General features: G+C 51.1%; 9 protein-coding genes across 9 annotated transcripts; 5 read left to right on the top strand and 4 right to left on the bottom strand.

Moving 5' to 3' along the window:
* Nucleotides 1-359: 359 nt before the first annotated feature.
* On the top strand, nt 360-2,598 carry PtrM4_043230 (Phosphoinositide polyphosphatase (Sac family); the record flags this gene model as incomplete). The annotated part of the gene is made up of 3 exons (XM_001937368.2): nt 360-564; nt 617-2,349; nt 2,425-2,598. 3 exons carry the CDS (start codon nt 360-362, stop codon nt 2,596-2,598), a joined length of 2,112 nt encoding a protein of 703 aa, XP_001937403.2.
* Nucleotides 2,599-3,271: 673 nt separating this feature from the next.
* Nucleotides 3,272-3,907, bottom strand: PtrM4_043240 (uncharacterized protein; the record flags this gene model as incomplete). Its single annotated transcript, XM_001937367.1, has 1 exon — nt 3,272-3,907. One exon carries the CDS (start codon nt 3,905-3,907, stop codon nt 3,272-3,274), a length of 636 nt encoding a protein of 211 aa, XP_001937402.1.
* A 797-nt stretch (nt 3,908-4,704) lies between these two features.
* Nucleotides 4,705-6,630, top strand: PtrM4_043250 (Mitofilin multi-domain protein; the record flags this gene model as incomplete). Its single annotated transcript, XM_001937366.1, has 1 exon — nt 4,705-6,630. The coding sequence occupies one exon, from the start codon at nt 4,705-4,707 to the stop codon at nt 6,628-6,630; it is 1,926 nt and encodes a 641-aa protein (XP_001937401.1).
* A 1,176-nt stretch (nt 6,631-7,806) lies between these two features.
* Nucleotides 7,807-9,685, top strand: PtrM4_043260 (Pro-kuma-activ multi-domain protein; the record flags this gene model as incomplete). The annotated part of the gene is made up of 2 exons (XM_001937365.2): nt 7,807-8,023; nt 8,073-9,685. The coding sequence occupies 2 exons, from the start codon at nt 7,807-7,809 to the stop codon at nt 9,683-9,685; spliced, it is 1,830 nt and encodes a 609-aa protein (XP_001937400.1).
* A 1,451-nt stretch (nt 9,686-11,136) lies between these two features.
* On the top strand, nt 11,137-11,596 carry PtrM4_043270 (uncharacterized protein; the record flags this gene model as incomplete). The annotated part of the gene is made up of 3 exons (XM_001937364.2): nt 11,137-11,236; nt 11,331-11,399; nt 11,469-11,596. The coding sequence occupies 3 exons, from the start codon at nt 11,137-11,139 to the stop codon at nt 11,594-11,596; spliced, it is 297 nt and encodes a 98-aa protein (XP_001937399.2).
* An 818-nt stretch (nt 11,597-12,414) lies between these two features.
* Nucleotides 12,415-13,936, bottom strand: PtrM4_043280 (ChaA, Ca2+-H+ antiporter; the record flags this gene model as incomplete). The annotated part of the gene is made up of 4 exons (XM_001937363.1): nt 12,415-12,489; nt 12,552-12,761; nt 12,813-13,119; nt 13,167-13,936. The coding sequence occupies 4 exons, from the start codon at nt 13,934-13,936 to the stop codon at nt 12,415-12,417; spliced, it is 1,362 nt and encodes a 453-aa protein (XP_001937398.1).
* Nucleotides 13,937-14,458: 522 nt separating this feature from the next.
* On the bottom strand, nt 14,459-15,067 carry PtrM4_043290 (uncharacterized protein; the record flags this gene model as incomplete). Its single annotated transcript, XM_001937362.2, has 1 exon — nt 14,459-15,067. The coding sequence occupies one exon, from the start codon at nt 15,065-15,067 to the stop codon at nt 14,459-14,461; it is 609 nt and encodes a 202-aa protein (XP_001937397.2).
* Nucleotides 15,068-15,588: 521 nt separating this feature from the next.
* On the bottom strand, nt 15,589-17,184 carry PtrM4_043300 (SpoVK, ATPase AAA+ class; the record flags this gene model as incomplete). Its single annotated transcript, XM_001937361.1, has 1 exon — nt 15,589-17,184. One exon carries the CDS (start codon nt 17,182-17,184, stop codon nt 15,589-15,591), a length of 1,596 nt encoding a protein of 531 aa, XP_001937396.1.
* Nucleotides 17,185-17,801: 617 nt separating this feature from the next.
* Nucleotides 17,802-19,106, top strand: PtrM4_043310 (uncharacterized protein; the record flags this gene model as incomplete). The annotated part of the gene is made up of 1 exon (XM_066104481.1): nt 17,802-19,106. One exon carries the CDS (start codon nt 17,802-17,804, stop codon nt 19,104-19,106), a length of 1,305 nt encoding a protein of 434 aa, XP_065959045.1.
* Nucleotides 19,107-20,629: the final 1,523 nt, after the last annotated feature.

Consider the following 20,629-nt stretch of genomic DNA (forward strand, 5'->3'; position numbering starts at 1 on the left):
TGGGCGTGACGCGGCGCTATCGGCAAGTACGTGGTGGGGTGGTGAGGCGTAGTGTATGCGGTATAGAGCGGGGGAGAGACTCAGGGCACTCTTGATCGGACTTGTGACGGGAGAGGCAGGGGGGCGGTGGGTGAGGAGGATGAAAGAGCTGGTTGCTGCTGTGACGAGGTGCTGCGTGCTGGTGCTCTTGGCCTTAGCGCCGGGGACCCTTTGCCCGCAAGGGCCGCCATGACGAAACACGACCAACACCCATGGCTCCATGTGCTGTCGTTTGAGAAATTAACACCAATACACCTAAGCTACCATTGGAGGGCCTGCATAGCGAGGAATAGAGAGTCTCCGCTTCCCACTCTCCCATCATGACTGTCGCCTTGCCTTATCGCGACATCAATGTGCACTCGTCGCCCTCGCACTATGCCTTCTCCTCGCCCTCTTCTCCCTCAGCACCTACGCTTGTGATAGATCGCCCCTCAGGCGACATCCGCCTGCACGATGGAAAGCTGCTGGGCTCGAAGCGCGTTTCGAGCATTGCAGGTATTCTCGGTATCATCAAGTTGCGACTAGGTACACACACCCCATACAGCCTAGGAGGACACGAATGCTGATGCATGTGAAGACAAGTACATAATCGTCATTACCAAGGCCCAGCCCATGGGCAGGATAAAGGGACACATGATCTACAAGATTGTCGCGACCGAGTTTCTATCATTACGCGAAAAGCCGCTGCACGACCCTGATGAGGACAACTACCTCAGTCTGCTCAAGACGCTCCTCAAGACCTCGCCCTTGTTCTTCTCCTACTCATTCGACATCACCAACACCTTCCAGCGACAGGCACACCTTGACCCTTCGATCCCCCTATGGAAGCGCGCCGACGATCGCTTCTACTGGAACCGCTTCGTGTCCAGCGACCTTATCGACTTTCGCGGAGGACTAAGCGGCGGATATGGAAGGCACTCGAGTGGGAACCACCCCGGCGCGGACCCCTACATCCTCCCTATCATGTATGGCATGATGGAGATCAAGAACACCTCGATCAAGGGGACTCCGCTTACTTTCATCCTCATCACCCGGCGGTCGCGTCTCAAGGCTGGAACGAGATACTTTTCGCGCGGCATCGACGAGAATGGCAACGTCTCCAACTTCAACGAGACAGAACAGACCATCATATTGAACGACAAAGCTTCAAGCGGACCAGGAGGCTTTGGCGCAAACCAGAACGGTGCTGCGGGTGCTGCCGCTGGCAAGGAGACGCAGGTACTCGCATATGTTCAGACAAGAGGCAGTGTACCCGTGTACTGGGCTGAGATCAACACCCTAAAGTACACTCCTAAGCTCCAGGTCCGCGGAGTCGAGAACGCCCTGCCAGCGGCAAAGAAGCATTTTGCTGAACAAATCCGACTATACGGTGATAACTGGATGGTCAACCTTGTCAACCAGAAGGGTCGTGAGCAGCGAGTCAAGGAAGCATACGAAGAGATGGTCAACCTGCTCCACACTTCGCCGGCCGAGAATGTTGAAGGCGACAGGATAACACCCGAAAAGTTTCACATCATCGACCCTGCGAGGGCCCAGACGGTATACGATCGCTTGCACTACGTCTACTTTGACTTTCACAACGAAACCAAGGGACTGCGATGGGACCGCGCGAAGCTTTTATTGAACCAACTGGAGCCGCATATCCTGAAGCACGGCTACTTTTGCGGTGTTGACATGCCAGGAGATGCTGGCGGTGTAGAAGTCAGACGCCACCAGACCGCCGTTGTGCGAACCAACTGTATGGACTGCCTCGACCGCACCAACGTCGTGCAGAGCATGCTTGGTCGCTATGTCCTCTCGCGCATGCTCATCGACCTCGGTCTGATGCGCGAAGGCGAGAGTGCAGAAGAAGACCAGGCGTTTGAGCACCTCTTCCGCAACGTGTGGGCCGACAACGCCGACGTCGTCTCAAAGTCATACTCTGGCACTGGAGCGCTCAAAACAGACTTCACCCGCCTCGGTGTACGAACAAAGCAGGGTGCCCTCCAGGATCTCAACAATTCCATCACACGCTACTGCCTCAACAACTTCGCCGACGGGCCCCGCCAGGATGCCTTTGACCTCTTCCTCGGCACATACCTCCCCAGCGACTCTGCCATGAGCGGTCAACTCCTCTTTGCAGACCGCCGCCCCCTATTCATCCAATCAATACCCTACATCCTCGCCGCAAGCATCTTCCTCATTCTCGTTGGCACCTTCACGCGCCGCGCCCCTGATGCTGCTGTCTGGCCTCTGCGCCTTCTGCTTCTTTTGTCGATCCTTACAGCGGCGGTATGCTTCAACTTTATCTGGAGCAATGGCACTCTTTACGTAAGTATTTACATACTTCGCCTCTATTCTACGCTGTCAACTGTAAGAAGCGGTGTGCTAACTTGACCGCCACAGGTGAACTGGCCTAAACTCAACCGCCAACCTCCCCAGATCGAAGCCTTCCAGGAGACGCTGTCCAAGGTAAGTCAGCACTCTGTTGTTGGGCCGCTTGTTGGCACCAAACATGAGCGGGGGAAGAGTGATGCGCGATTACTTGGCTTGGAAGAGGGTAAGAAGAGGATTGAGTAGTTGGTGTGGGGTAGAGCAAGAAGAAGGGTATTTTCTATTTTCTTATATTAGAGGGTGAGGGTGAGGGTGGTTTCTGTTGAGTTGCTTTCTTAAAGTGTACTGTTAGCTTGCTTTTGTCTGCTGTGCTTGCTTACTTGTATTCGGGGGGTTGTTAGAAGGATACTACTAAATCTTTTTAATACAATGGGTCTTATGGTCACATATTCACTTTCATGCATGTGCAAGGTTTGGTGATCATTTGTATTATTGGATTAGACTTTTTGCTGCTCCATCATCTACGATCTGTAGTCCTCGTCCTTCCGTTGAAGTTGGGAGTGAAAGTAGGTCCTTGCATGTGCTCGAGGTGCCATCTTCTCGAGTATCCATTTCCTGTCATGAAGAGTAGTGGCTTCGTGCTTCCAGAATCTCGTGTCGTAAATCCATCCATCCATTCATCCATCGCTCATCGGAAAAGTACTGCCCGAGCGTACTCAGGGTGTTGTGTCGTGAATCCATCGTATGTCGTAAAAAGGAATTATGTTTGGTGTTGTCCGGGTATCGTATGAGAAAGTCGCTGATTAAGGTATGTACTAAAGAAATTGAAAAAGCTCTTTGGTACCATAAAAGTGTGGAGCGCACGTTGTAGTCGTAGAGTGTCGTGAGTAATGCTGTCAAAGAGAAAAGCGAAATGCGCTTAGGCGCCATGTGATGCAGTCAAGACAACGACGTCAAATTCATCGTCGATGCTCTCCTCACTCTGAGTGGCCGAAGCGTCCATTTGTGGGTTTTTGGTCGAGTTGCCGAAGCGGCTGTTGACAAAGTCCCAACCATCGCCCTCGAGACGGGTGCGCAAGCGTTCGAAATTTGAGTTTGCTGCGCGGTGAAGGAGTGAGGCCCAGTCTCCTTGCTTGGCTGGTGCACATGTTGATAGGAGGAGCTGACCAGAAGTTGCAGGGTTTCTGGGTTCTTCATCGGCTTCCCAGTCCTCGAGTTCGGGTAGAATCCATAGATCAGACTCTACGCCATCTTGGCCGTTTTGGTTGAGGTTGAGACAGGTGCTGTGGTGGATAGACATGTGTAGATCGCGACCCCGGGATTTTTGTTGTTGTGGAATGTTGTGCGCGAGTGCGACATTTTGGCGGGAGAGGGCTGAAGTAATGTTTACTTTGCGCTTGCTAATAGTGGTTGTTGCTGCTGATGAGGCACGCGATCTTCGCGGCGATATGTCGGTGGCGCATGACGGGAAACTGCCGTATATAGCGTTGCTTAGATCGTACGTGAAGTTTTCCTCGTCACTCGCGCCCGCGGTGCGGTTCGGCCCGTGAGACATGGCTGGTTGCAGGTGTGTAGGTAAAGCTTCCAAGAGGGTGGATGGGGTTCAAGTTTTGTATGAACTGCCTGAGTAGAAAAGTTTGTGGTGTTTGAGAAGTGCCGCGCTTTGCTGCGCTGTTCTGTTTGTAGCCGAGGTGAAGCCACAGGCGAGATTTTCAAGTGGGTCTTTTCTTTTTGGAGTGCAGAAGCCCGCGAGCTTGGGAGAGTGTATGTGTTTGTGAGCTGGAAAGCGGCAGCCTGCTGGCTTGTGATTATAGCTGTGATCTGATGACGTTGCAACTTGTGGTGACGCGAAGGCTGGCCTGATTTGTCTTGTTTCAGTTGGAGGTCAACTTTGGAGTATGTGAGATATGGAATGTAAAATGGAAGAAGGAAAGGAGCAGACGAAGTAGCTTATAGGAAAAGAAAGTTAGTAGGGCATAAAATTTTGTGGTACCGCAGATGGTAGAGCGACCGCTGTTTGCGGTTCGGTAGACACACCCGTAATGCTTTTACACTCAAACGGGTATATTCATACAAAATGTGGGACTGCTGGGCAAATGGTTACAAAGTACCATGGATTGCGCAGAAAATTCTAGCTCTCTAAGCCGCAGCAGCGAATAGATCCAGGGTCGTGTGGTAAGATTGGTGCTGGACCACAGAACGGGGGGTAAGTATGAGGTATTGCCGACTGGCCCAAGCGCCTGACGTGTGTTTCCGGTCCTGCTCCAAATCTTCATGAGGGTCGGCATTGGCATACGACCATCAACAACCCCGTCCCCCATCCTCATCCTCGCCATCCGGAGGCAGCCCACAATGCTGCGTGCCTCGATTCTTCGGGCTCGTCCAGCTGTCCGGCCATTGGCTCGGGCCGCCCGCCCGCAATGGCATGTCGCCCAGCGCTTCTATGTCGACGACAAGAAGAACTTGGGCGAAACAGCTGTTCCCAACCCGGCCCCTACTACGCAGCCGTCATCAAGTCCATCAAACCCGACACCTGTTCAGGAAAACACCATCCCCGCCTCTGAAGTGCCCAAAGGTCCACCTGCCCCAGACAGTACCATAGGCGCATCCCGCGATGCCCCAACCACACAGCCCTCGACAACACCACCAACTGGTACCGGCACGGCCAGTGTAGCGCCCGATCCAATCAAGCCACTACCAAAGAAGAAGCGACGGAGGTTCCGCAGGTTTCTCCTCTGGCTCACTATCCTCTCTGGCCTTGGCTACGCAGGTGGTGTCTGGTACTCGCTTGTCTCGGACAACTTCCACGATTTCTTCACCGAGTACATTCCATATGGCGAGGACGCGGTTGCATACTTTGAGGAGCGTGAATTCCGACGGCGCTTCCCGGGCCGTGCTGGCGAACCCAGGCTCCACCCCCAGATTTCTGGCGAGAACAAGGTCACCATTCCTGGAAGGAGCGGACTGACTGCACGCCCCGCAAAGGAAAACAGCAGCGACCTCGCCAGCCGTGGCCCACATGTCAGTGCAGTGGACGACAACAAGAAGCAGGACAAGACCGAGTCGGGTGGACAACAGCCAAAGGTCTCCTCGCAGACTCCAGTAGCCAAAGAACAGCCCGTCCAGGCCACCGAGACTGCTTCATCCAAAGCCATTACTCCGCTTGACCACCTTAACGTACCCTCTGCCACTGAGCCCGTCGTGCAAGATGTTGTCAAGATTGTCAACGACATCATCACCGTCGTCAACGCAGACAATGCCCACGATGGCAAGTACAACTCTGCGCTAGACAAGGCCAAGAGTGAACTCACAAAGGTCGTTTCCGACATCAACGCCATGAAGGAGACGCTCGAACAGCAAGCAGAGGCCAAGGTCAAGGCCGCCCATGCTGAGTTCGACCAAGCCGCCAAGGAGCTGATCCAGCGTCTGGACCACCAAATGCAGGCACAGGAGACGCAGTTCAAGGAAGAGTTCGAGAATGAGCGTGAGCGCCTGTCCCAGTCATACAAGGAGAGGCTCCAGTCGGAGCTACAAGCTGCACAGAAGGTGTACGAGCAGAGCCTCAAGAACCGCCTCCTCGAACAGAGCATCAAGATGCAAAAGTCTTTCACAGCCACCGTACGGGAACGTGTCGAGGCCGAACGTGAGGGTCGTCTTGGCAAGCTGAATGAACTCTCTTCATCAGTTCACGAGCTTGAGAAACTTACTGCCGAATGGAACAGTGTTGTGGACGCAAACTTGAAGACACAGCATTTGGTTGTCGCCGTTGAGGCCGTCAAGTCTGCACTCGAAACCCAAGTCGTTCCCAAGCCTTTTGTCACGGAGCTGGCTGCTCTCAAGGAGATTGCCGCTGATGATCCAGTTGTGAGCGCTGCTATTGCCAGCATCAACCCCGCCGCATACCAGCGCGGCATTCCCAGCTCGGCTCTGCTAATTGATCGTTTCCGTCGCGTTGCAGGAGAAGTCAGGAAAGCTGCTCTCCTGCCTGAAGACGCAGGCATGGCGTCCCATCTTGCTTCCCTGGCCATGTCCAAGGTCCTCTTCAAGAAGTCGGGTCTTGCTGTTGGTGCAGATGTTGAAGCCGTCCTTGCACGAACCGAGGTTCTGCTCGAAGAGGGTGATCTGGACGCTGCCGCGCGTGAAATGAATGGCCTGCAGGGGTGGGCAAAGGTACTAAGCAAGGATTGGTTGAGCGAGTGCAGGCGAGTACTTGAGGTCAAGCAAGCGCTAGACGTTATTGCTACGGAGGCACGTCTAAACAGCCTACTCATCGACTAGGGCATTCTTCTTTCTTAATCTGCCCTAGCTATGATGACGCATATATAGCACGGTGCCCTTTTTCCCTTTGAGTTGATAGAGTCAGCACTGCAGCTTGTACGAGTAGCTTATAAACGTTGTCCATGTTCAGACTGTTGGCACTCGGAAAGTTCTTGATATGTGAGTCTGAGAGAGAGTTATTTTGAGGTCTATAGAAAGCTTTCACTAAGGTTTGTCGTCTCAATCACCAAGGACGGACTGGGAAAGAGAGCATCGCCACCCAATGCTTGTATATGTGTGCAGACACATAGTTCAAAGAGGGCCGATTGGAAAGCATGTCGGTCGTCGAAGCAAATGGCAGACCCTGAACGAACCAGGGACACGTCCATGCCGTGATGATGCGTACAGGAACCCTAATCTAGAACATGGCTACCACCATCGGTTCCCTTGCACATACGCGTATATCCCCACACATGTCACTGACAGTCGACTGGCCGGCGCACTTCAAGAGCAGTACCAATTACATATGCGAACCACCGTCTGCGGAGGCCAGTAACCGGGTCGGTGGCGGAGCATCACTGCACAAGCAGCAGGTCTTGACACTGGATCCACACATGCGCCTTCCAAGAGCAAATTAAGCACGCCCAAGAACAGCCAAGGGCCCGCTATCTAGTGGCTTCGCTGTGCTTGTTTATCAAGCGCACCTTGATGTTTGTCTTTCGCAGCTTCCGTTTTGGGCAGTGGCGCAGAAATAAAAGAGGGGCTGGAAGCTTAGCCGGGCATTGCATATTATGACTTTACATTATCTCCGACATGTTATGTAGCTGGTATTGTTTACTCGTGCGACCTGACAATGAGCAAGTATGTATCATCTACACGCAGTTATCTGCTCTACTTCAGTCAGCAGCACTCCAATTGCCCCCGATGGACCGAAAAAAGCAAAACTAGTTATGCTTCCATCAAACGACGAAAATGCTGCGATATCCGCCCCGAAAGATACGAGGCTGGGATCGGCGTGCAGGCTAGTATGCAGCCCGTCTGTGCTACTATCAACCTTCCAAATGGGGTACCAGTCCCCTTCCTGCGCCGAGGGTGGTCCAGCATGTGTAATGACGCGTTGCTTTCCAGAAGGCTTAAATAGCCGTCGAGAACGTTTATTGAAGATCCACCGACTCTCTCTCGCTCCTTGTATACACGATGCATTTTTTTGCGTCTGCTGTGTTGGTTGCCATCGCTGCAAGTGATGCGCTTGCATCACCTGTGAAGGCGAGATCGCCGTATGCGGTCAAGGAAACGCACTATGTACCACGCGAGTGGCAGAAGCTCGGCAGAGCCCATGGAGCGAAGACCATTCAGCTGCAGATTGGTCTCAAGCAGGGGAGGTTTGAGGAGCTTGATCGTCATCTTCACGAGGGTATGTTTATTTGGGTTGCAAATTGGGATATAAGCTAAAATTGAAACAGTCTCGGATCCTGACCATGTTCGTTATGGCCAGCATTTGACCCCCGAAGAGGTCGACGAGCTTGTTGCTCCCACCTCGGAGACCTATAATTTGGTTCATGAATGGCTCCGTGAGAACGGCATCAGCACCGACAACTTGGGTTACAGCTCGGCAAAGGACTGGGTTATCGTTCACCTTCCCATTGAGATGGTTGAGAGTCTTCTCGACACAGAATATCACACGTACAAGCACAAGGATGGCTCTGTCGTTGCCCGCACGACTAAATGGTCGCTTCCCCGCCACCTTCATAGCCACATCGATACCGTGCAGCCCACCACTTCATTCTTCAAGACCACAGCTCAGGCTTCGACCTTGTATGATGAGCAGGCTGAGGTTCCCGCGAGCTACAAGACTCCCTTGAACAACACAATTGCTGCCGTCTGCAACGTGACATCCGTCACCCCTGAGTGCTTTCAAACTCTCTACAAGACAAAGTGGTACCAAACCAAAGCCAGCCACAAAAACAGCGTCGCCTTCAACAATTTCCTTGGCGAGATTCCTATCCGCCCAGACACCAAGAAGTTCCTCGAGAAGTACAGACCAGAGGCCGTCTCACAGGCTTACGGCTTCAAGACCATTTCCATTGACAACGGACCCCTCCAAGACGGAGCTCTCACCCTAAACCAGTCAGCCAAAGGCACCAGCAGGGAAGCCAACCTTGACGTCCAGGCCATCGCGGGCATCAGCTGGAAAACTCCCATCACCTCTTACTCAACCGGTGGCTCGCCCCCTTTCACCCCTGACATTACCACCCCCACGAACACAAACGAGCCCTACCTCGTATGGGTAAACTGGCTCTTGACCCAGCGTAGCATCCCCAACATCATCTCTACATCGTACGGCGACAGCGAGCAAACCGTTCCCCGCGCCTATGCCGAGCGTGTATGCCGCCAATTCGCCCAAGTCGGTGCCCGTGGAACAACCCTTTTCTTCTCCTCTGGTGACAGCGGTATTGGCGGCACAGACTCCTGCTACACAAACGACGGCACCAACAAGTACCAATTCAACCCCAACTTCCCGGCCTCTTGCCCCTACGTCACCACTGTCGGCGCTACCATGAACTTCCAGCCCGAAGAAGCCGCATACAGACCTTCTCGCAACACGACTGCCGGATTCCGGGACCTATACGCTAGCGGCAGTGGATTCAGCAACTACTTCTCCCGCCCCTCTTACCAAGACAAGGTTGTGCCCAAGTACATCAAGGAGCTTAACGGCACGTATGACGGTCTTTACAACAAGACTGGCCGTGGATACCCCGATCTCGCTGCCCAGGGTCTGTACTTTGCCTACTTCTGGAACGGAACGGAGGGTACCATTTCCGGTACTTCGGCCTCTTCACCCCTGACCGCTGGTATCTTCGCCCTGGTCAATGACGCACTAATTTCAAAGGGAAAGCCTACGCTGGGCTTCTTGAACCCTTGGTTGTACAAGAAGGGTTACAAGGGCCTTACAGATATCACAAAGGGAACGAGCCATGGATGCAATGTTGATGGTTTCCCGGTCACCAAGGGCTGGGACCCTGTTACTGGGTTCGGTACTCCTGACTTCCCGGAGTTGGTCAAGTTGGCGTGCTAAATAACGTGTATTTTTGTAAAATAAGGAGCATGTGATGATAGTCATGATGTATGAAAGTTGAAATGTATATATTTAAGAAATTTCGATATGTATGACTACATGAACAGCCACATAAAATGTAATATGCACTGTGAGTCCACGATGATGTATGCAGAAGTAGATACAAATAATATTATTAGTACCTCTTGGTCAGCCATATAGCTGACTCTGTTTGCATTTAATCGTCCTACAGAGCTAGCATTTATCTGTGCAAGTTTGATTTTCAACTAGGATAGGAAAGTTCCCTCTAAAGGTATAGATTATTTATAACCTCACCACACAGTCAGCCTTCCAGACGATGCAAGGCTGTAGCAACATCCTGAATCTAGTATACTTTTAAAATTCGGTCTCGGACAGAGAAATAGGTACTGTTGTCGCTGATAAGCCTACCTGAAAATATTTGCTGATTTTACAACCTGATACTTACCGCGTGTTGTGGTCTTTGCTAAACTGCAAGAACTTAAAAAGTCACGTTGTCCGTAAATAGTGCCAAGAGCACAGAAGGATAGATTAAAAGGCTTATTGCACTTAAACAGGCAATATGCCGATATAAGCACCATAAGCAGCATTTCGAGACCCCCACACCTAGCTAAGCCGCCGCAAGGCTTGGCACAAGCTTACATGCGAACGTGTCAAAACACCATGTTGGTTGCTCTTAGTTTCGAGCCACCGTACGTACGTGGCGAGCACGTGACTACGTGCGTGGCCCGTGCCGTGGGGTGGGATTCAGTTCGTACGCGAGCTGCAGCCCACCTCCTCTAATCAATCATAACCATCTACTTCAACTCGTTGCAACGACCGTTACTTGATTCAACCTCACCTTTGCCGTATCAACACACCATTTCTACGCTTTTTGTGTTTGCCAGGTAGAGGTATGTTACCTATTTAGGCTTCTTGGATTTGTGATACCCCAACTCGATACTTGAAAATTCATAAGCACCATAAGCAATACAGAGGACCTATGCCTCTAACCTCAAAGATGCTTAGCGCTGATAAAAGTATTTAGGAAAACTACCTTACAAGAGATAGCCGACAAGATACAACGTCACTTGACATACACACCACCAACAATTCCTATTACGAAGCACACACTTTGTATGTTGAACAGACTTAGCAGGCCAACTACGTACTTATCCGCTTCTAGATGGCGTCAGCAAAGAGCTTCGAAGGTTACTAAGGTTTGGACTATTGATCCCTTCACTAGTTTAGGGACAAGCGCGGTATGATGTACACTCAAGGCGGACAACATAGTGTCAGGGAATGTAGTATCTGAGCAGGTATAAATATAAGAGCAATTCGAGTCTTTCAAGATATACAGACACTTGATACATTGCAGTCAAACAGTGTTCCATCAACTTCAACACCCACACTATACCTCAACTTACTCTCCCAAATTTCAACCCACGTTCAAGATGCTCTCCCTCAAAGCAACTACCGCACTTGCTTGCGGACTTCTCATGGCTGTTACCACCGAGGCCAAACTCAATTTCGGAATGGACGCCAGCAGCAACTGTAAGTCCATCTAGATCAGATGACCCATCAGAAAAAGAGGAAAAGCTTAAGCCTCTTTCAGTTTTGTGGGTCGACGGGCAAAGCTCATGCACAGCCGTCAGGATCAATGCCCGTGGCGAGAATCCGTGCGGTCACAAAGTCACTTTGAACAACGGCCAGACCTGTGAGTGCTACAGTGCCCCTCCAACCCCTTGCAAGTTACATCGCTTCTAACAGAACCTGTACGTATTAGACAGTCTAGAAGGCTGTGGTGGTCAGCAGTTTATCCTGAACGGCGATGGATCCTTCAACAGTGTGTGCGGCACCCAAGTTTTCAACACAGACTGTGGCATCCAACGTACTTTGAGGTGCCCTTTCTAAGTCCGCATCTCGCTTTTGTCCAAATTTGACTAGCCTCTGCTACAGATTCCATTCAATAGCCAAAGGTCTTTGTCCTCGATGCCAACATTTTGCACAAGCAACATTTTGATGACGAGGCCAGCAAAGCTTCCATCAACAGTCAAGTTTCTGGATAGGTGGTTATCTACACACTCTTTTTATTAGTACTGTCATTAGGCTTTGCGCTTTAGCAAGCTCCACCTCATTCTTTACAGAATCATCGATAAAACAAATCTGGTTTTCTAATCCAACGGCATCAATGGCCTCGTTGAACGTCAGTGCATCCCTAGTAATAACGTGAATATGGTAACTTGCCTATCTGGCTACATGATGAGATCTTGTGATAGGTGACGCAAAAGCATGGTTCTACCGAGGAAGTCAAATGCCTTGACACAAGCGGAGATGCTATCTAATTTCTCACAGCTTCAATAGTCTGAGGGACCAAGCTAAGGACTCTACTAATAATTAAGCTGCTGCGTTAACGCAGGAATCTATCGCAAGAGACTTGTGTCTGTTTTTTGTATTTAGATTGTGGTGCTGTAAGTATAGATACATAGTTTGAACATAGCCTTGTATTGTTTAGTTAGATCACATATCCTCCGTGCTCGCTACTGATTCATCGCCAAAGCTCCTCTCTCTTCTCTTTTCTTTCTCTTTATAATCCTCACCTTGCTAATAACTCTACGTATCTGGTTATTATTACAGATCACTACGAGGAACATCGACTCAAATCCGGGTGATCCTGTAGCCTAGAGGCAGATACATGTCGTCATATCTTTACCAGACACTACTCAAACCCCTCACGTGCCATTGGAAGTAGCAACATCAGGGTTCGGGTAATACCACGCTGCCACAGCCACGATGACGTACACAATCTACGTAATCTGTCAGCAAACTTGTTCCACTAACCACACGCCCAGTCAAGACAAGAACTTACGATAAGCATGGCACCCTCGAGATAATTGCTCTCTCCATCCCTCAAGAAGTTGCCTACGACAACAATACTCAACACAAGCAGAACAACCATGAAAATCTCAAAGTTGAGATCCATGTCCTTGCCCATGATCCAGCCTACGATGACGACAAGTGGGGCATTGAACAAGGCTGTTTGGATCGAAGGGCCGATGCAGTGGAAGAGGGCGAAGTTCTAAATGGATTACGTTAGCAGCGGTATGTTCCAGTGGCAGAGCTTACGTACAATCTGACCATCCCACGCCTCATCGATAGCAGTCAAGTGCTCAGCAGCCTTTTCCACAAGCGGAAGCATGATGAGACCGAGGAATTGGTCAGGGACACCCGCTTCAACGACATCCTCGATGCGCTCGACGAGAAAGTAGGCCAACAGTGTGACAAGAGCGAGAGAAAGAATGAGTGCAACAATGCATTCTGTGAAAGTGAACTTGGGTTTTGCGAGATCTTCGTGGTGGTCTAGATCTGCGTGTTCGTCTGCTTCGAGCACTTCGTCGAAGAGGGAGTGTTGGGAACGGGCGTTGTACCAAATGAAACTGAAACACGATCAGTAGTGACCAGATGGAAGGGGGGTGTTACCTACATGCCAAAAGCGATGATCAGCAGAATTGAAGTAATCTGACTGATTCTCAACACGTTATGCTTGAGTACCTCCTCTGTAAACTCGTGCTTGCCATGTGCCGTCTTAACCGCCGAGCCCTTGAGCGCACTGTAATACGCACTCGGGATGAGCAAGCCAAACCCAGCGACCAGCAACAATCCAGAACCCACCTCACTAACCGAAGCATGGAACTTTTGACTGAGAGTCCTCAATCCGCCAACAAAAAAGCACAGTCCCAAGCATAACAGCAGATTCGTAAGTATAGACCCCAGAATGGCAGCTTGGATAACAGGCACCAAATTTCCATCTTCACTAGAGCCTCCCTCATCACCACCCTCATGTTTCGCAATCAGCACCACAAACAGCACAATCTCCACAATGGAGCCAAACGCAGTTTCAATCAGAATCCCGCTGACTTTAGGCATCTTCCTCGCAAACTCCTGGCCTGCGAAGCCCAGCAGATTGGCCACGGGAACCATGCCAATGTAACTCGTAACAAACACAGCAATCGGCATGTTGGGAGCGACGAAATTCAAAATGAAGGCTACGAGGACCAAAGGCCAAAGGAGGTTTGTATATTTTGCTGCCTTGCTCCCGGAGCGCCAGGCTACGGTGAGGAAATGGGTGGGATGGAAGCCGGTGCGACCGCTTTCGCCATCCGGGTGGATGTTGTGCTGAGGGAGGAAATTGTGGGCATGATTGAGCAAGGGTACCGTCTCGGAATGATGGTTGTGGGTGTGGTTGTGGGCCATGGCTGGTTGCCCGATTGAGCAATGGGCTGGCTTCGGCTGTGGAGGAAGCTGTGGTTGGTGCGGGAGCTGGGGAATGAATACCCTGGATAGCGCGACCCCACAAAGCTTAAAGGTCGGGCGAATGCGCGGTTGGCTGCTGCATGCAACGAATGAAGCTTGCGAGTTTGGCTGTGAAAGAGCAATTGATGAGAGAAGAAGGAGGAGATGAGGTACAAAGATGGCGGGGACGACGCTGGCACGAGAGCCAAGACGCGGCTGAGGCTGGGCGTTTTCGCAAAAAACAAGGCGGGACCTCGGTGACAGCGGTTTTGTCAACGGTAACGTTGAACGATGATGTGCATTGCTCTTAATTTGCTGAGTGGTTGGTATCTATGATACATGCCGAACTGACCTGAATTGCGCCTTCACACTGTTGTATAGACATGCCTTAGTAATGCACTAAGCAATAGTAACAGCCATGTACCAAGTACACAAGCGGCTTCTCCTCGTAACCTTACAAGACAGCTTCCCACGACAGAATAACTAATCCCCGTGCAAAGCAGCCTCTTCCATAGCCAAGACGGCATTCTCTAACTCCCGTATTCTCTGCCCCACCCTCCTCTTCACTTCGTCTGCAACAGCTCTGTCCTCTCCCTCAACAAGACCATTGTAGTATTCCAGTAGCCGATCCAGTTCTTCCCGCGCAGCAGCCCGGTCATCAGGCGCATACGTAGTATTCTTCTCACTTTCTTCAGACGCAATCTCAAACTCATCCTTGGCTGTACCATACAACTCCTGTATTTGCTCAATTGCCTCGTCGACGGCTTGTTGTGACTCTGGAGACAACGGGGACGGTGCTTGTGAAGTCGACGATGCGAGTTTTGCGCGTGGTGACGAGGTAAATGTACGGACTGAAGAGAGTGTGTTGTAAGGTGTGTTGAAGCGCGTCCATTGGTTGGGCGCAGCGAGAATAGATGTGTTGCGTGCCTGGTATGGAGGTGGGGGAGACGGTGACCGTGAGCGGTCTTGTATGTAGGATTGGTGCGAAAACTGCTGCGAGGCTGGGTATGAGGTGCGCTGTGCTGCTATTGCACTTGCACGAAGCGTCGTTTGGCGGAGTAAGGTGCGGATGGGTGCTGCACCAGAGGCCATTTTCGGTGACGATTGCCGATGGTACGAGGCTTGAAATTGGCGGGCGACTGAGCGTCTCGCCACGCTGCGGAACGAAGGCGCGCTTCTGAAAAGTAAGTGCGACATTGTGGGTAGTCTTGGGCTGGGTGAGGGTGAGATGGGCTGTGTTATGAGCCTGAGGTTGGCCGGAGTTAAGCATCTTTGTCCGTCATGACCGCCTCGCTTCGCCCACGTGCTGCTCTGTTCGCATGTGACATCATAGCATGACGAGTCTCACCAATATCTAGAATGTCTCTCGGGGCCTAATGAAAGTTATCTCTAATGAAAGTTATCTCTGTAGTGTGCAGTCGTCTGTATATGGGAACTTGTACAGTTCCATGTCATTAGTACCAGCAAGGTAAGAGAGCACGGCCCACATGCCGGTAGAGCGATATACAAGATAATTGCTATTAAAACCTGAGAACTTTGTATTTCCTTCCTTGTGCGCCTTGAGTTGAACGTAAATCATGAAAAGTGCGTGCCTGACATGAAATGCTTCGCCCCTAGAAAGGACGTTGAGATCGACTGCCCCGCTGCTGTCGGCCATGGAGAACCGCGTCGAGCTCGTCTCTGAACTGCGTCGACTTTGTTGGTCCATGCTCAAACCTGCCGTTGGTCTTGCGCTTCTCCTCGCTCATTTCTTCTTTCAGAATCTTGATCTGCTTTTTGATCTCGACCCAGAGCTCTAGCTTGTCAAGGTCTGAGTCTGGTTCCGAGCCAATATCTTCCGAATTAGCAAAGCGAAGTACTCTGTCAAAGTTGGAGTGGAGAGTGCCAGTGATTGACTTCATCGGATCCTGAGGACCAGACCACCTCTGTGCTTCAAACTCCGCCTCCGCAGCACTCTTACCACCGCGTGCGGCAATGGCAAGCAGCGCCGCAACAAAGGCTTCTTGCAGGTAAGCAAAGGAGAATTTGGGCGTGATCTCCGCAATTTTTTCACAAAGCTCGTCGGGGAAGCTAAGGTCCTTGTTGTCCTCAAGCTTTCCCTGCCAAAACTTGCAGTACTGTACACGTTGGTCGTAGTTTGGGTCTGAGAAGTAGTACTTGCGGTCAAAACGACTGGGCCTCTTTGCGATACCTGGGTCCAGTCTGTCAAGGTGGTTTGTTGAACCTACCATCAGAATGCCATCATTGGACTTAAGACCATCGACCTCGTTGAGGAAGTACGAACGCACATGATCGTTGACGATGGAATCCAGGTCTTCAAAGACGAGATAGCAGGGCGCCTCTTCGCGAGCCTTGCCAAAGATTTGCGCCAAGGCGTATTCAGGGCCACCGAAAGAGGCCAGCGAACGGACGTATAGGGTCGGAACAGCGAGTCTGGAGTCTCCGTTTGCACCGCGTTGGTAAAGGCTGTGCATCATAGCCTTGATGCTGATGGTCTTTCCGTTGCCAGGGGGGCCGTAGTAGATGACACCACGCTTCCACGGCACCTTTAAGTCTTGGTACGTCTGTTGACCGTCGAAGAAATTCTCCACGTCAGCAATAAGCGACTTCTTCATGTCCTCGTCGAGTATGACGCTCTCCCATGTGCTCTTCTGCACTGAATTGTATAGCTCAGCGCTCTTCTGCCAGTAGCCCCCGTCGAAGACCCAGACCTCGTTGTGCAGTTCGGATCCCCACTTGGTCGCGTCCTTGATCAGCTCGTCGACCTTGTGTGTCGCATTAGACAAGATGTAATGCATAATCGGAGTCGGATATGCTCCTGCTCCGTCGCGTCCTTCTGCGACATAGAGTATAGCCTCCTGGTCCTTCCACTTGTACATGTATTTTCCGAATATGACGCGCTCGACCATTGTGCCAGCACCAGAGTCAAGTCTTCTGGCTGGGGGGTTATAAGAACGCAGCTTGACACCTGGGCCGTAGACAGGATCTTTGACCACGTCGTCGAGGGGCGTCGCGTCTGCTAAGCCAGCACCAGCATACGCAAGAAGATTGAGCCTGCCCTGGGGTGCAACCACGAGGTCGAGGTTGGGGTATTGCGTGCGGATTGCTTCAATGAGCATGACATCTGTGTTGATACGTTTGCCCGACGAGTTGTCAAAATACGAGAGGCTCGCCATGTCCTCGTGGGACGTGATGGTTGTGTCTGCCATGTTGAGCTATGGGAAGCTGTATCGCTATGCAGCCGATGCGGTGGTGCAGCTCAGGTTGAAGGGTTTCTAAAGCTGAAAGTGATTTATGTGATGCAGTTGATGTCACGCCGATAAAGTCAAGAGCTTTGTTTGCTCAATGTCGCTGCCTAAACACCGAGTTCAGGCGCGCCAACAGCTAGACGGGGAAGGTAGCTAAGCTTCCGCGCGGTATGACGGCTTCCCCGCGCTAGAGGGCCATCGACCCATTATTATGTAGCCAGCCGGACTGACGCCGACTTTTCCGTGCGCGTGGTGTTCTATCCAATCCATCTCCAGTTCACTATTGCTATGACATGTTTTGTTTGTCTCAAAGCTTATATATGATACTCTGTGCTGAATTTGTTTACATCGCGTTACGCGTGATTACGCACTAATCCTAGGCAACAGCAGACATATCCCGCCAACCTTGACACCGTTGCATCTCATAGACTTACGCACTCAACTCCCCAGAATATGATGGCACAAGGGTAAAGTAGCCTGGGCAGAATACTGAAAAGATGTATTTCGGGAGCGAAATGCTGACGAAAAGATACAGTGACCATGTGTGTCGTTTGCTTGCGCTACCTGCTGAGCTCCGGATGCACATCTACAGCGCCTTGTTCACGCACGATGAGCCCATCGAAATCAGACGAATTCCAATCTCCCTCTACTGTGAGCGGGACCAGCGGTGGTTCACCTTAAATAGCAGAGAGGATCCGCACGACCGTGCACATAGTGAATGCCAACGTCAGATTCGCAAGTGCCTGACTTCTGACATATATCTTGGTACTGGCGTACGAACCCATTCAGAACACTATCCATGCCCACAGTCGATAGCAGGCTGCGATCTGGACCTGAATCTACTGCTCAGTTGTCGCCAAGTCTATTGGGAGGCGCGCAAGCTGCCATATGCCCTCAACACGTTCCTCACCAAGGAAGTGGGCACCTTCTCCAACTTCATGTATTGTCTGAAAACTTGGCAGGTCCAAGCCATGGCTCATCTCACTTTCGAAATTCTGGAAAAGCAGGGTATGACACAATATCTGTCCGAGTGGAACGACATCTTTGCTCTGTTGGCTGCATCTTTCTCTGCCCTTGAAACGACAGCCATCCAAGTGCAGTTGTACGATCCTATATCTGCGTGCTGGAATCCTTTCTGGGATGGTGGACTTCTTGCGCTGGATCATCTTCAGCTGAAAGAAGTCAAATTCATCATTGTCGATGGGGATATGCAACCGTACTTCACCTACTCTGCAAATCCATCACACAATCAGTCGATGCCTTTTCGTGAATGCCGAGACCTTCTCCGCTTAGATCGAGGATACAACCACGGTGACAATGAGTACCTTCGTGTCATTTGTCGAAATTCGCCGAACCCTTGCCCGCTGTACGTCCCGAACCTTATACGCCCCCTGTCCTGGTATGACGGATCGGATCGCATGTTGCGGCATGAAGATATACTTCAGCGAGATTATTCCGCATACCAATACAATTTCGAGGAGTTCGGCACCATGGAACGCGCCATCTTTGGCTATCAATTTGATGCGACAGCAACGTCAAAAGCAGAGATTGAGGAAAACACCAGAAAGCTTCATCGATCACGTGAACGACTGGCACGAAAGCTTTCCTCACAGGCAGTTGAATTACGACCACGTCGCTCTCAGCCATATCACACCGACGCCAACGATGACACGCGAGGAGAGATGGCACCATTGAACTCAACACGTATAAACAATGAAACTCCTGGGCAATGGCGCCGCTTATTGAACGAAGAGACGTTTGCACCTTTCTTCGAGTCGTTTCCGCCTGTGATTCCGGGCAGTGCCACACGTTCTGCACTAAAACTTGCATGCACTGGTTGTTCCGAATCGGTTGAGGCTCCAGGCTGTTTCCTTCACAACTGAGTACGCGAGTGATAGCAAGGAAGATACGGATGGATCAGGCGGTTACAGACTTTCTGATCGAGAATGATAAGCATAATGATGCGCAGCCATCGCTGCCGCGTGTATATGGAGGTAGTGCGGATGGCGGAGGGGGTGTTAGGAGAAGGAAGAATAGGATTATTTGAAGTCTGCGTTTAGTTTAGTTTAGTTTCCCATATATTTGCTCATCATGTTTTGATAGCATTTGTTGCCGACCATGCCCAGGCAAGCGTGTTCTACTTCGGGCCTTCCTCGCTGCATATGTACCACGTAGCGAAAAGTGCCAAGTTGTTACCAAGCCGGGAGAGAGAGAGTCAAGAAACGCCACTTTTCTGCCCTGGTAGTCTTTGTTGCGACGTCCTGTATTAGTCTTGACGACAAGGCGATGCTCCAAAGCAGTTTTTCATATTGTGAGGGTTTAGATAGGAGGGGAAAGCAATATTCGCCACTCTATATTGCCTTGTTAGCATTACCACGATAATGTCACGCCATCTGGCGCGACGAAAGTGCCAACAGCTGAAGCTTTCCATGTTGCGGCGCTGTATCGAAGAACTTGTAGAGATGAATGTTGCGGAGAGATGGAGTGAGGCTCGCAGTTTCCCCAGCGTCTTAACGTTAGACACGCTCTTACGCAGGGACCGAAGCGGAGTCCCCGGATTCCGTCTCTCCACAACTTGGTGGTCCCTACTTCCACCATCCAATGTGTCCGGGGGTCTCGGAAAGTCCGCCAAACGGCATGGATCACAGCACGTACTGTACAAACCAGATTGACAGTCATCAACCGACTCGCAAAGTCTTTGTTGGATTGCGGCTGTGTTCAAAAAAGTTATCAAGTCAAGCGCTCAACCCTATCCTATGCACGTACACGATACAACGTAACACGTTTAGAGCAATGACATCTCGAGCGGCAATTCTCACCTGATGTTTGGGTTGGTAAGCCGAAGCGGCAGGTACGAGACATTGCTTGCTGCAGTGCCATGACGATACACGGTGAGTATTAGCCTAAACTGCTACGGCATGGCGCCATCCTTCCATCTCCCGTGTTCCGCACGACATAGCGGTACAGGTCTGTTGTTGGGGTGTCCCGTTGGTATGGAAGCCAATAAATATCAAACAAATGCTTTGGCCCTTGATAAACGATAATCAACCGTTGTCTTGAGGCGACGCAAGGTTCATTGCGAAAACACCAGTCGAGGGCTGTTTACGTGTGTACGCCTTGCTATCGCGCAGGCAACAAACACGGACGGCAACATGCAGGTGGAATTGAATTGATGACTTTTCCCGCTGGTCCGAAAACATGCAACAGCCAGCATGCGTCTCAACCGCACGCCCAAGTTAGATAGTGAGCTTCTGATCCACACACGGCCCATGTCCATGCGTCCCCAAAGGGCTCACGCGACGCTAGAGTTTGCTCATGCCACAACGGATGGTTTTCCGTGTATGTGCTACTGAGTAAACCTGTCAAATGCCATGTTTAGTCTTTTATTAGGTCCATGTTGTAGTGT

This window comes from Pyrenophora tritici-repentis, chromosome 10, assembly GCF_003171515.1.
Source record: "Pyrenophora tritici-repentis strain M4 chromosome 10, whole genome shotgun sequence".
NCBI classification, from domain to species: domain Eukaryota; kingdom Fungi; phylum Ascomycota; class Dothideomycetes; order Pleosporales; family Pleosporaceae; genus Pyrenophora; species Pyrenophora tritici-repentis.